This window comes from Caenorhabditis remanei, chromosome X (genome assembly GCF_010183535.1).
Source record: "Caenorhabditis remanei strain PX506 chromosome X, whole genome shotgun sequence".
Lineage (NCBI taxonomy): Eukaryota > Metazoa > Nematoda > Chromadorea > Rhabditida > Rhabditidae > Caenorhabditis > Caenorhabditis remanei.
The window spans coordinates 20,524,850-20,538,400 of record NC_071333.1 but is presented as its reverse complement, the minus strand read 5'-3'; the positions used below and the strand labels follow the sequence as shown (position 1 = coordinate 20,538,400).

At 36.1% G+C, this 13,551-nt stretch overlaps 4 protein-coding genes across 4 annotated transcripts; all 4 read right to left on the bottom strand.

Annotated features, from left to right (window-relative positions):
- Positions 1–5: 5 nt before the first annotated feature.
- GCK72_026110 (uncharacterized protein) lies at positions 6–2,499 on the bottom strand (the record flags this gene model as incomplete). The annotated part of the gene is made up of 5 exons (XM_053736666.1): positions 6–268; positions 320–396; positions 2,069–2,174; positions 2,231–2,347; positions 2,397–2,499. 5 exons carry the CDS (start codon positions 2,497–2,499, stop codon positions 6–8), a joined length of 666 nt encoding a protein of 221 aa, XP_053580232.1.
- A 3,436-nt stretch (positions 2,500–5,935) lies between these two features.
- Positions 5,936–8,696, bottom strand: GCK72_026109 (uncharacterized protein; the record flags this gene model as incomplete). Its single annotated transcript, XM_053736665.1, has 6 exons — positions 5,936–6,207; positions 6,253–6,399; positions 6,539–6,637; positions 6,707–6,763; positions 6,831–6,936; positions 8,595–8,696. The coding sequence occupies 6 exons, from the start codon at positions 8,694–8,696 to the stop codon at positions 5,936–5,938; spliced, it is 783 nt and encodes a 260-aa protein (XP_053580231.1).
- A 681-nt stretch (positions 8,697–9,377) lies between these two features.
- On the bottom strand, positions 9,378–10,554 carry GCK72_026108 (uncharacterized protein; the record flags this gene model as incomplete). Its single annotated transcript, XM_003102019.2, has 3 exons — positions 9,378–9,564; positions 9,611–10,201; positions 10,262–10,554. 3 exons carry the CDS (start codon positions 10,552–10,554, stop codon positions 9,378–9,380), a joined length of 1,071 nt encoding a protein of 356 aa, XP_003102067.2.
- Positions 10,555–12,899: 2,345 nt separating this feature from the next.
- GCK72_026107 (uncharacterized protein) lies at positions 12,900–13,513 on the bottom strand (the record flags this gene model as incomplete). The annotated part of the gene is made up of 4 exons (XM_053736664.1): positions 12,900–12,963; positions 13,013–13,129; positions 13,239–13,331; positions 13,428–13,513. The coding sequence occupies 4 exons, from the start codon at positions 13,511–13,513 to the stop codon at positions 12,900–12,902; spliced, it is 360 nt and encodes a 119-aa protein (XP_053580230.1).
- Positions 13,514–13,551: the final 38 nt, after the last annotated feature.

Here is a 13,551-nt window from a genome sequence, read left to right as displayed (position 1 = left end):
GAGTTTTAATTTGAAATATTCTTCTTGCTTCCTGATGCTTCATTGATTGTCTTGTCCAAAACTTCAATTCGTTTCTTTTTTGATTGCAGCTCCATTTCGATTTGTTTCTTTTTCTCCACAAGTTGCTCCATGTCTCCAAGTGCTCTTCGATGAAAGTTTTGACTTAAATCGTGGAGTCTGAAGTAGGTGGAGTACTGCTTTAGGCACAGCTCCATTTCTCCGACCGACGATTTTAAGACGCAATCCGGGTTCGAGAGTGGCTGGTAGACTGAAAGCTCAATATTTCGTAAAATGTCAACATTTAAGAAAAATGTATTACCTGTGCTAAACTTAGTAGTAATGGGGCGTCGACCGAAGATTTCATGACACATTGACGGGAGGAGAGTTGATGATAGACTGAAAAAAAATCCCAATTTTTTCAAAAATTTTGTGACAAAGTTGAGAACAAAATTTTTAGTTTTATTACGTTAATTTATTTATTTTTATTTATTCCAACAACTAAACTAATCTAAAAAGTTGACACTAACGCTGCCAACTTTCCTTTTTTTGTATTTTTCAAAATAGATCGATAATTCGAAAATAAAACTGAATTTTTTGTTTTAATGGCATTTAAAAAAAATCAAAAAGCGCAATGAAAACACTCACCATAGAATTCAAAAAAAATCATTTAAAATAGGGGCGGAAGGCATTCAGTAGCTATCCTAAGTTGGAAATGGGTTACATATGCATAGAAGTGTTCGTATTCCCAATGCGTTTGCTGGTCGATTTGGTGGGGCGCGTTTGTTGTGTTCTGTGCCTCTTGCCCCGCCTCCTTCATCGGTCATTGGCGTGCCTTCGTCGCTTGTATAAATGTTGTGTAGATTCTCTCCTCTTTGTCTATACTCACTCTCACTGAATCACAGTTTTTAGCTGTTTTTTCTAGACAAACTGGGATTTTTTGAAAAATTTTGCTTATAGACTGTAGCGAACGGAAAGAGCTACATTTTTATATATCATTCGAAGTAGTTGGTTCTGTTTTCATGTAGAACGGGAAGATGGAACATATTGAGTAGCAGTTTGCAAAATTTCAGCTTTTCTTCGACATTTTTAATCAAATTATTGAAGAATTTCGGAATATTACTTGACGAATTACCAGACAAAGATATTGGAGTTAATTGTTTTCCAGAAAACTGCCAGTATTTGTTTTTTTCGCAAAAATATCTTAAAATAGCCTAATTTTGCTGAAAAAAATGAGTTATTCGTATTTTTAGTCACTGTTATTAAGTGTAGCTAATCAGTTTTCCTTCAAAAATTCCAAAAGAATGTGTGTGAAAAATTGAATAAAAAGCTGAAATTCTGAAATTTAACAGATTATTGTTAAAAAACCGAAAAAAAAACCGTTTGTTTTCACAAGAATGACTAACTCAATTATCTTTGTATTGCAATTGGTCGAATTATTGTTTGAATTCTATAAGAACATCCGTGAAAGTGTGAAAGAAAAAGCTGAAATCCTGCAAATTCCTATTCAAAATTTTTTATCTTCCCTTTCTTTATGAAAATGAAACCATTTTCATTGAATGATATATCAAATAGTAGGTCTTTTCGCTCTTTACATTTGCAATGTGAAAAATTATGAGAAAAAACTATGATTTTGTCGAAAAAAGATGAAAACCCTATTACGAGGCGAAAGAGTGTGGAAAAAGAGGAGACAAAACTGATGTATGCAGGTGCGCTTCATTGGACAACACTGATTTGATGTTTCTGACTGCAAAATGGCTGGAGTTTATGAACCTAAAATTCTGAAATTCCGTGGTGTCAAAAACGAAAAACTAGGCTGCATCAAGAAATATTTATTAGATAAACCAAAAAAAATTGCACAATGTCCAGCGAACCAAGCAGATCTTTAATTGTGGTTGTATCTGAAATACCTGAAATTATGTGTTTTTTGATGTGTTAGAAAACAAAAAACAGTTTTTCAATTCAAAAATTTATTTGAAGAAACTATAATACAATAAAATGTGATTTAATATCTTAAAAATCAAACACATCAATTATTACCTCCGTCTCGATCTTCTTTCCACTTTTATACCTCGCCAGTCCTTTGCTCGCCTGATGGTCTTGCTCGGCTCTCACTTGATCCCCGATTCCTCTCCACTTCTCTTTTGCCTCCTTCCCAAGAGCTGACCATGGGTTATCTGTAATGAAAATATGTTTCAGTCACTATTTCACCTCTCCCCATCTCAAAACTCACTGTTTTCTGCTACCGGGTGCTGATTCTGGTAGAGGTTTTTGGGGTTGGCCGCCCTCTTCACAATCTGTGGCACTGGTCCCTCCTGATCCGCCGGCCGGAAGAAGTAGCAGGTGAGATCTGAAAATTAATGAATTCCAATAATTTTTATTTTTATTTTAAAACTCACCAAGGTCTTCACCAATAGCCAGTCCTGGATGTTGCCACTTCTGGAACCGCCACAGCTTCCTGATGGGTCTCCACACGCCGCCGGGCCAGAGGTGCGAGAACATCACCGACCTCCTCAAGGTATCCGTTAAACTGAAAATTGTATCATTAAACTAGGATTCAGAATTTTTAAGTTGATTTTCTTTTGAATTGTCAGCGTAATAAAACAACTAACGCCGCTTTTTTCTTCGAATTATTTTCAGCAAAAAATCGAGAATTCGAAAATAAAATAGCTTTTTTCTTTAAAAGCAGCTTCCTTCAGAATAACATTTTTAAATTAATCGAAAACTAGAAACTAACGCGGCTTTATTTCAAACTTTTTTCTGCAAAAAATCGATAATTCGAAATAAAATAGTGCTTTTCTCCAAAAACAGCTACGTTCAGAATAAATGTTTTTGTCAAAGACACTCACCATATTAGAATTCAATAAAAAGCAATAAAAAATGAGGGACGAGGCATTCAGTAGCTCATCGAAGGGAATTATGAATAAGACGTGTTGGCATTGCCAGTTCACACTCTCTCTCTTCCCCCGTTTGTTCAACGGAGCGCGCTTTCTGTATTTTACGTCACTGGTCCCTCCTCCTTCATCTCTCTAGCGCACCTTCGTTGCGCTTATAAATGTTGTGTACTTGAGAATACACACAGATGCCTCACTATATCACATACCCCGAACGTCAATGAAAATTGATGAAGAGAATTTCTCAAAAGTGGGAAAAAATTAGAGAAATTTGTTATCTATCAAAGTAATAAAATGTTCCACTTTTTTCAGTTTAAAAATTCCAATTGACTCTACCCGATTAAAAAAATTATTTTCACAACAAATTTGAACAAATCGGGACTAATGAAAAAAAAATGAACAGACAATAAATCGATTCAGGCTAAGTTCAGAAAAAACGAAAGCCACTAAAATCTTTCAAAACGGCCAAAAAGCGGATCAAAAACAAAAAGAAACATGGCGCACCTTCGACGCGTTGGACGTCAGAGAAGTCTTCTCTCTCTCAATATTCTCTCGCCATAATGAATCCCTCCGAACTTTTACCATATCATAGAATTCATGGTCTGATAAAAACTTGGTTGCTTCTGAAATTGTTCGAATTGTCGCTCTTTCATATCTCTCTTTTTACGAAGTTACCTTGGCCGACACCGACACTCCATTCCTAAACTTCCCTCCATTCATCGTGTTTGCTAACTTCTATTTGACATGTATCAGTTATGAGTCTAGGTTTTATCACTTTTTTTTTATTAATCATCTCCCCTTTTTCAATTTCCGTTCTCACAACTTGTTTCTCATAGAGCACCAGCCAATGTGCCAGGTGGTGTCTCTCTTTATATTTTCATTCGCCCCCATTTGCAGTGGTCAGTACAACTATATGCGTGTGTGTATGTGTTAAAGACGAAGAAGAGCTTTCTGATGCAAATTTTTCACAAAAGAGATTTTAGACACAACGAGAAGAGCGGCCAAGCAGTAGGCAGCGCAGGTGTTGGGCAAATCGGTGTCACCCGTAGAAAGTGGGGAAGAGGATTTACATGGGAAATGTCGAAGAAGCAGGAAGGAAATATAATGAATGAATGAAACGCTGGAGGGGTTAACGAATACGTTCCGTAAAACCTGTAATAGAGGTGCACTCAGTAACAAAATTTTGAAGCAGAGTAACTCGATTTGCTTAAAAGATTCAACTTTTTTTCAAATTAAGAATTTGTTCTATAAATATGGAACTATACTCTGTTAGTTGGATATTTTTTAATATCTCGTTTGGGAAGCAGGTTGTACGGCTTTCAACGAACACCATGGTATGCACGTCTATCACGGGTGTCAGGGTCTTTGGAGTCTTCATCAGAATTTTAGATAAGTTGATGTTAAGATTTCATGTGGCAGTTTCTGAAAAGTAGAAGATTCATTATGAAGCTGGTTTTTCTTCACAATAGGATTCACCATCCAATTTTCTTCACTATGTCAACGTCTTTATGTTATCAAAACTCAAAAGACATAGAGGCTCCTCATATTGTACACCTTCTTACCCATTCGTATATATTTCTTTCTTTCCCTGCAATTTCCTCAATCTAAACACATCTCTTGAACCATCGTTTCTGCCAGTCATCCCATACGACGTTTTTTTCTTCTCTCACAAATATTTCTCCTTTTCCAACACAACAAACCTCTCCCTTCTCTCTCACTGAACATTGACGTGGCGAACACAAGCAGCAGCAACAGCAGTAGAGATGAGACCTCTCTATTCCATCTCATTCGAATACACACACAGAACATAGTGTTAGAGGACGTGGCGAATGCAAGGCAGAACCAGAGAAAACAGAACGGGAAGATGGAACATTTTGATAGAGACCTTCTCATTACAAATGCGTTGGAATGTTTCAGGCTAAGAAGCAAATGTTTAATTCAGTAAAATCATCAAGTGAGAAGGCAGATGGCGCGCCTTCGACGCGTTGGACGAGAGAGAAAGTCTCTCCTCTTTGTCTATACTCACTCTCATTGAATCACAGTTTTCAGCTGTTTTTTCTATACAAACTGGTTTTTTTTTGAAAAAATTATGCTTACAAACTGTGGCGAACAAAAAAAGCTACATGTTTATATATTATTCTAAGTAATTGATTCTGTTTTCATGCAGAACGGGAAGATGGAACATGTTGAGTAATAGTCTGCAAATTTTCCATTTTTACGCAAATTCTTGTAGAATTTCAAATAATTATTGAAAAAACTGCAATGCAGAGATAGTGATATCAATTTTTCCGTAGAAAACTGTCAGTTTTTTGGTTTTTTGGCAGAAAATCCGAAAAAATCCGAATTTCTGCTGCCCTTCAAATTTTTTTCAAAAGAAAGTGATATGTAAGAATGTGAAATGTGTCAAAATGTAGAATAACTGGCAGAATTGCTGAAATGTATAACTTTATTTGAAAAAAAAACCGTTAGTTTTCTCAAGAATGACTAACTCAATTATCTTTGTGTTGCAATTGGTCTAATTATTGTTAGAAATCCATAATAATATCCGTGAAAATGCTGAAATGCTCCAAGTTTCTATTCAAAACTTCCACTCTTCTAGTTCTTCATGTAAGCAAAACCATGTTTATCGAATGATATATCAAATTGTAGCTCTTTTCTTACTCTACATTTGCTTGATAAAAAATTCAGAAAAATGTTCAATTTTGTCTGAAAAAAGATGAAAACCGCATTTCGAGACGAGAGATTGTGGAAAACGAGGAGACAAAAGGTATGTATGCAAATGCGCTTCATTGGACGGAACTGATTGAAAGTTTTAGGCTGCGAGGCGGATGAGAATCTGAAAGACTGGTATGTAAGAAACCTCCGATTGTTATGGTTATGAAAAATAAATTCTGAAATTGATTTTAAATCTGAAATACCTGAAATCATGTGTTTTTTGATGTGTGAAAAAACAAAAGCAGTTTTTCAATTCAAAAATTCATTTAAGGAAAATATAAAAATACAATAAAAATGAGAATATTAATAATCAAACACATAAATTGTTATCATACCGGCTCCGACTTGATATGCCCACTTTTGTACATAACCAATCCCTCTTCCGCCTGATGGTCTTGTTGCGCTCTCTTTTTGGTGCTGAAGAGGTTGATGGGTCCGATGTGGAGGGCATCGTTCTCGGGATGACTGGTGGAGACGGTGGTGGTGAGGTTTGCGCGGAGTGGGTGGCCTGAGTGGGTTCGGTCTGGGTCTCCTGGTTGATTTTGGAGGGCGGGCGGACGGAGCGGGCGGTGTTGAGCTCTGGAAACCAAATGTTGAGTTACTGCAGATTTTTTCAGTAAAAGATGAATAAAATCTGATAACAAACCTCCTTGAAGCATTTCGACTTGTCTGGTGAGGCGAGCGATTTCAGCATCTTTCAATTCCATTTCCTCCTTTTTGAAGCCATCTGCGACCTTCTTTATCTCCTCTTGTTTTTCAACCTGCTTGAGTTTCTCCTCCAGTTCAGCCTCTCCTAAAATTTTTCGCGGTTTGACAATCAGTGATAGTTTTTTTTATCAACAAAACTTTTGTACTTATAGGAAATACTCCACTCAAAATTCTTATTCATTTTGTAATATTTGACTATTTCTATAATTTCAAAGTAAACTGACGTGTCTCTCTCAGTTTCAATCTCTCTTGGAGATCTCGGTTGATTCCTTCCAATTCCTTCAAGGCATTCTGTTCGGGGGACGGCGTCTGTGATGGGAGCACTGAAATTAATCACTCGTAGTAACAAACCAGTATTGATTTCTTCTTTAATAAAAGTTTTGAAAACTTACTTGGCTGGTTCTGGGAGGCCCCCTGTTGGTGATGTGGTTGGTGTGAGTGCATGTAGACTGAAATTTGGTTTTTACGTTGATTTATGTCCACTATTTCTGACTCAAAAAAGTAAGAAAAACATACATGGCCCTTCTTCTACTATGACGTCTTCCTGGAGATTTTGCTGTGGTTGTGGCTCTTGGCGTTGTGGCTGAAGTGGTCCATCTTCTCTAATCAGAAGCGAAAAAATCTGAAAATTGTATTATTAATTTTAGATTTGGTACTTCTTAGTTGATTTTCACCTAAATTGTCACCGTAATCGAAAAATTAAAAACTAACGCGGCTTTTTTTCAAACTTTTTTAAAGCAAAAAAATCGATAATTCAAAAATAAAATGGCGCTTTAATCCAAAACCAGCTACCTTCAGAATAAATGTTTTTGTCAAAGACACTCACCATATTAGAATTCAATAAAAAGCAATAAAAAATGAGGGACGAGGCATTCAGTAGCTCATCGAAGGGAATTATGAATAAGACGTGTTGGCATTGCCAGTTCACACTCTCTCTTTCCCCGTTTGTTCAATGGAGCGCGTTTTCTTTATTTTACGTCACTTGTCCCTCCTCCTTCTTCCCTCTAGCGCACCTTCGTCGCGTTTATAAATATTGTGTACTTGAGAATACACACAGATGCCACATTATATCACACACCAATGTCAATGAAAATTGATGAAGAGAATATCTCAGAAGTCGTAAAAAATTAGAGAAATTTGTTATCTATCAAAGTATTAAAATTTTCCAAATTTTTTCAGTTTAAAAATTCCAGTTGACTCAACACGATTAAAAAAGAAATAACTATTTTTGCAACAAATTTGAAATTATCGTGAATGATGAAAAGAAAAATTGAAAAGACAATAACTCGAAATTGATTCAGGCAAGGCAAAGAAAAATCAAAGTAATTAAAATCAATAGAAACTGTTGAAAACATCCCAGAAACACTAAAAAACGGTCCCCAACACTATACTTTTACCATGTCATAGAGTTCACGGTCTGATAAAAACTACTTGGTTGCTCCTGAAATTGTTTACGTTGTCCCTCTTTCATATCTATCTTCCAACAAAGTTCCCTTGGCCGACACTCCGTTCCTAAAATGGTCATTCATTCATCGTTTCGGCTAACTTCAATTTGACATGTATCAGTTATGAGTCTAGGTGTTATCACTTTTTTTGTTCATCATCTCCCTTTTTCAATTTCCGTCTTCACAACTCTTTCCTCATAGAGCACCAGCCAATGTGCCAGGTGGTGTCTCTCTTTATATTCTCATTCGTCCTCATTTGCAGTGGTCAGTGTGTATGTGTTAAGGACGAAGAAGAGCTTTCTGATGCAAATTTTTCATAAAAGAGATTGTTAGACACAACGAGAAAAGCGGACAAGCAGGAGGCAGCGCAGGTGTTGTACAAATCGGTGTCACCCGTAGAAAGAGGGGAAGGGGATTAACGCTTTCTCCCAAAATTATGGCTTTCGTTTCATGGAAAATGTTGAAGAAGCAGGAAGAAAATATAATGAATGAATGAAACGCTGGAGGGGTTAACGAATACGTTCCGTAAAACCTGTAATAGAGGTGCACTCTGCAACAAAAGTTTGAAGCGGAGTAACTCGATTTGCTTAAAAGATTCAACTTTTTTTTCAAATTAAGAATCTATTCTATAAATTTTTCACCGTCTTTGGAGTCTTCATCAGAATTTAAGATAATTTGATGTAAAGATTTCATGTTGCAGTTTCTGAAAAGTAGAAGATTCATTATGAAGCTAGTTTTTCTTCACAATAGGATTCACAATGTCACCATCCAACTGTCTTCACTATGGCAACGATTTCATGTTCTGAAAACTCAAAAGAGCATAGAGGCTCCTCACATTGTACACCTTTTCTCCCATTTGTATATATTTCTTGCTCTCCCTGCAATTTTTTCGATCTAAACACATCTCTTCAACCATCGTTTCTGCCAGCCATCCCATACGACGTTTTTTTCTTCTCTCACAAATATTTCTCCTTTTCCAACACAGCACACCTCTCCCTTCTCTCACTGAACCATAAACACAGAACATTGACACAAACAGCAGCAGTAGAGATGAGACCTCTCTATTCCTTCTCATTCAAATACACACACAGAATACAGTGTTGGAGGACGTGGAGAATGCGAGACACAATCAGAATGTCCTTGGTTTTTGTGTGCACAGACAACAGAACGGGAAGATGGAACATTTTGAAAGAGATCTTCTTATTATGAATGCTTTGGAATGTTTCAGGCTAAGAGGCAAAAATTTTAATTCAGTAAAACCATCAAGTAAGAAGGCAGATGGCGCGCCTTTGACGCGTTGGACGCCAGAGAAAATGTCTCTCCTCTTTGTCTTTACTCACTCGCACTGAATCACAGTTTTTAGCTGTTTTTTCTAGACAAACAGGGATTTTTTGAAAAGTTATGCTTAGAGACTGCAGCGAACGAAAAGAGCTACATTTTTATATATAATTCGAAGTAGTTGTTTTTGTTTTCATGCAGAACGGGAAGATGGAACATATTGAGTAGTAGTTTTTAATGAATGATAATACAATCAAAATTTTAATAGGAAATACACAGCTGAATTTCACCTTTGGAAAGAAGAAAAAACAGGTAAAGGAAAAAGCAAAACCTTATTGATTCAAGAGGTGTCATGATCAATAAATCCTTGTTCCATCATTTGCCGTTCATTCCAATTCCAGACACAAAAATCAAAACGGTCTTCAGAAATACTGATTGATGCAACTCTTTTATCGGTATCCCTCACTACATATGTTGAAATAGTCAAGTCATGCTCTTCCAATGTTTCTTCTGCTCCGAAGTATTTTCTGTAAAATAATAATTTTTTTTTAATCTTTAGGTAGTGATTCTCACCTGACAGTTCTACAAAAACGAGGCGGATCTCGCGAAACAGAAAAGTGTTTAAATTTCAGAAAATTTGATACAGTTTCCGGACGAAATGATAACGCCGAATCCAACTGAATTCGCAGAGACTTCAAATTATTCGATGAGTTTCCTTTTTTCCAGGAATCAACAAATGCGATAACATGGCGAACCTTGCATTTAGCTTCCAGTAAAACAACATCCTGTCCTTCGAATCGTTGTAGAATGTCTGGTGCCAAAGAACCCGTATTAATAAAGTACAGACTTTTCGATGTCATATACTTTTGATGATTTTTAGGAAGCAGAGTCATCTTGTTTGATATGGTCAGATATTCCTGTTCATTCATGTTTGCAACATGACCATTCAGTTCCTCAGGATCAACGTTGTAGTGCAAAATTAAAACATTGGACGTAATAGGAACCACTGCTGGGAGGAATATCATATCATAAGAAGTAAGAATACATCCGAACTGGAGGTGCTTGCCGAACAGTTTTCCAAGGTGTTCGTGCACAAACAACGATGTTTCATTCACACCATGATCATTAAATAAAATTGTCAATGCTTCAGAGTCAGTTGGCAGACTGAAATTAAAATTGGTGTATAATTTATGGAAGATTACATACAAACACTGCAAGACTTACTTGTATGTCATATTGAATCCAGAACTGGCCGTCAAATGCAATATTTCACGACTTGACCGTTTGGAAGGTCTTATTTCCAAAACTTTTGTTAAATCAGCTTGACTCTTCACAGCTAGAACAGAAGTGTGAGTACGTCTATTTTTATAGGAAATTGCCTTGACGTGTTTCCACGGTACACGCCGAATTACATCGAATACTCTCAAATTTGTTAGCGACACGAGGAACACATCGTCAAGATCCATTTGATGAATAATCACTTTCTGGGCAAGAAACGGAAACTTAAGGAATTCCATTTTGACGTCAGGTAACTGAAAAATGGAGTTTGAATGTGAATTTATTTGAAATTGTGAGAAGGTGACGAAATTGCAATGAGAATATGTATATCTTACAAGGGAAGTCTTCAGAGACACGGCTTTCAAACGACCTATAAATCTTGTTATAGCTACTTTCGACTATGGTAAGTCCATTTCTGCCAACAAAACCGGCTAAATTCTCTCAGCCGAGTTATGAGCTCTCAATTTTCATATATAGTCAAGCATTTTCATATGGTGTCCAAAGACTTCTTTTGTTAACAAACAAAAAAAATGTTTGAGTAAGTTTGAAGCAAAAACAAATGAAATAGAGTGTGCAGATTTCTGAAACTAAAAATTTTTTTTTCTTTTTCCATTAGTAAAAGCAACCACTAATTTGCATGGCACAAAAATTCGTCATTTTTTGTTTTCGAATAGAACTAGACGGGTGTTTTCTTGATGCTCATGTGTATTCGAAAAGATGAGAACTTTATAAGGATGCTCAAATTTCTAGTTAAGAGAAATAAATTTTGTGCATTCCTGTGTAAAATGATTCAGATGGAATTGATGTTGGTGTTGTGAAAACTCGAAGTTCGTTTTAACACATATGCGAAAACAAAATCCAAGGGCTGAATTCGAGTGATTAGCAATTTCCAAATGAAAACAAACTCCCTCTTCATATTAGAGTAAAAACCCGGGATCAAAACCAACAAGTTCTCAAAAACCAATCAGAACCAGATGGCTTCGGGGATTATAATCTTGGGTTTCGTGTCTAAAGGCCATGTGACGAGAAACTTTTGAATAAAAAGTACGCTTTTCGTACTTAAAAATAGTGAGTTAAAAAAAACCTTGAATTTCGAAACGTTTTTAAATTCATAAGGGAATTTTATGAAAAAAACAATGAAATCATGAATTAATCGTTCACATTTTTTTACTTCCATCAGCGAAAACAATTGCTAACTTGCATGACTCAGTATATCAAAATGTTATGTTTTCGAGTTGAATCAGGCGGTTGGTTACTTCGTGTTTATATGTGTTTGGAGGAGGTGAAATGTATGAAGCGTGGTAAACGACATAAACCAAAAATTTGATAACAAGCGTTGGATTTAGATTGCTCTAGTTAGAGAAGCTTGTAGAAAAAAACATAAGAACGTCTATGTCGTGGGAATTCAAAGTGTGTTTAGAAATTCTTGCAGATTTAAACCAAGATTCAAATTTGAATAACCAAATGACAACAACCTCCCACCCAATTTTGAAGGAGAAACATGTGATCAGAAGCTAGCGATATGCGTAAACAACTACATTTTGAAAGCCTTGAAAATTAACACCTCGTATGACATGTCTGTTTAAAAATAAGAAAACAAAATGTGATGTGCATACAAAAACATGGTGCGGACTGATGAATGATTCAACAACTTTTTAAATTATTGTCAACTTATGTTTTAAAACTACAAACAAAAAATGTGAGAAAAGAAAACAAGAAAATCTTAAAAAAACAAACAAAGTAGAGGATTCAAGATAACTATGAAGATAAAATCTGTGTGCTTCATTTTGATATAAAGCCTTACTGCGCTGGATACAAACATTACACTACTTGTTATTTGTTGGTCGAGGTCGTCTGCTTTGGAGATTATTGGATAATGAAGAAATATCACAAGACCGACAGATGAATGAGACCGTGGTCATTCGTTTCGTATAAATACTTTTCAGTCTATTTTTCTTACCGCGCAGAGACTCTGAAAAGAAAGTTCCAACAAAAGAGTCATCGTCTAGACAACGGAGGGAAAAACATCTGATTTGAATTTTAATATTTTACAATAAGTACTGGAAATCCCTGGAGGTTTCTACTTTATGTGACGTATCTCCGAAGAAATTAAGTGATTAGACAACTAAACTGTTACAACTTCATAAGCACAAAACCTAAAGAAAATTTTCCATTTGAACGAAGGTAAAAATCAAGAGAATCAAGGAAAAGAGAACACGACTGGTCGGGACAAACAAATGAAAGAGAATGAACATTTAAAACCAAAAGAGTTACGAAAAAAGAATCAATACAAAGGAAGAACAGAATAGGGAAAAGAAAAAGATCGTCATGGCGGGCATGAAGTTGAATCGAAGAAGACTCTTATGTTGATTCTCTCCCCGTTTCTTCTTTCCCGGTTAAACCCTCCTCCCGGTCTTTTAAAACAAACTTGAAACATGTTGATTTGTCTAAATATTTAACTTTATCTCCCCTCAATTACTAATGTTCTACTTATCCTTCTGTGCATGTTTAGCTTTGAAGTATAAGTGGCAAGTGCCCTTCTTTCAATAAAATAAATTCAATAAAATAAAATAAATTGACGTCTCTAGTTTGGTGGAGGACGTGGTGGCCAGAGAAACATGGAGCTCTGGAAAACAAATGATGAGTAACTGCAGATTTTGTGAACAAAAATAAGAAAATAGTAACTGAAAAGCAAACCTTCTCTTATCCTTTCGACTTTTCTCTTCAGGTGGACGATTTCTCCATTTTTTCTTTCCATCTCCTTGTTTGTTGCCACGTCGGTGCACACCACGTCGAATCATGAGGGAAACAAATCTGAAAATTGATGATATATGGTGTTTTTTTGGTTAATCTCCTTGTAAATTGTCAGCGTAACAAAAATAGATACAAATGTAACTTACCCAGTTTACATGAGGAATTGAACATTTGAAGGTGAGCCGACGGTTGATCTTTTTTCATGATGACGTCATCATCGTAATCTGCAGTGTCCGGTACGAGAAGTGCGGCATGCTGGGGTCTGAAAGGACACCTTTTTATTGATTAGTGATCCAGTTAAATAAGAGGTGGGCGGCATATTTATCCGTTTGGTATTCTGAATCGATGTAACAATCACTTACCAACTTCCCCAGCAGCCGTTGGTTCTTCAACATCATCACTTTCCTTTTCGTTTTCACTGGATTCATTGGATGAATCTAGCATTCTATGTAGGTGATTAGATTCTTCAAATTTAAGTTATT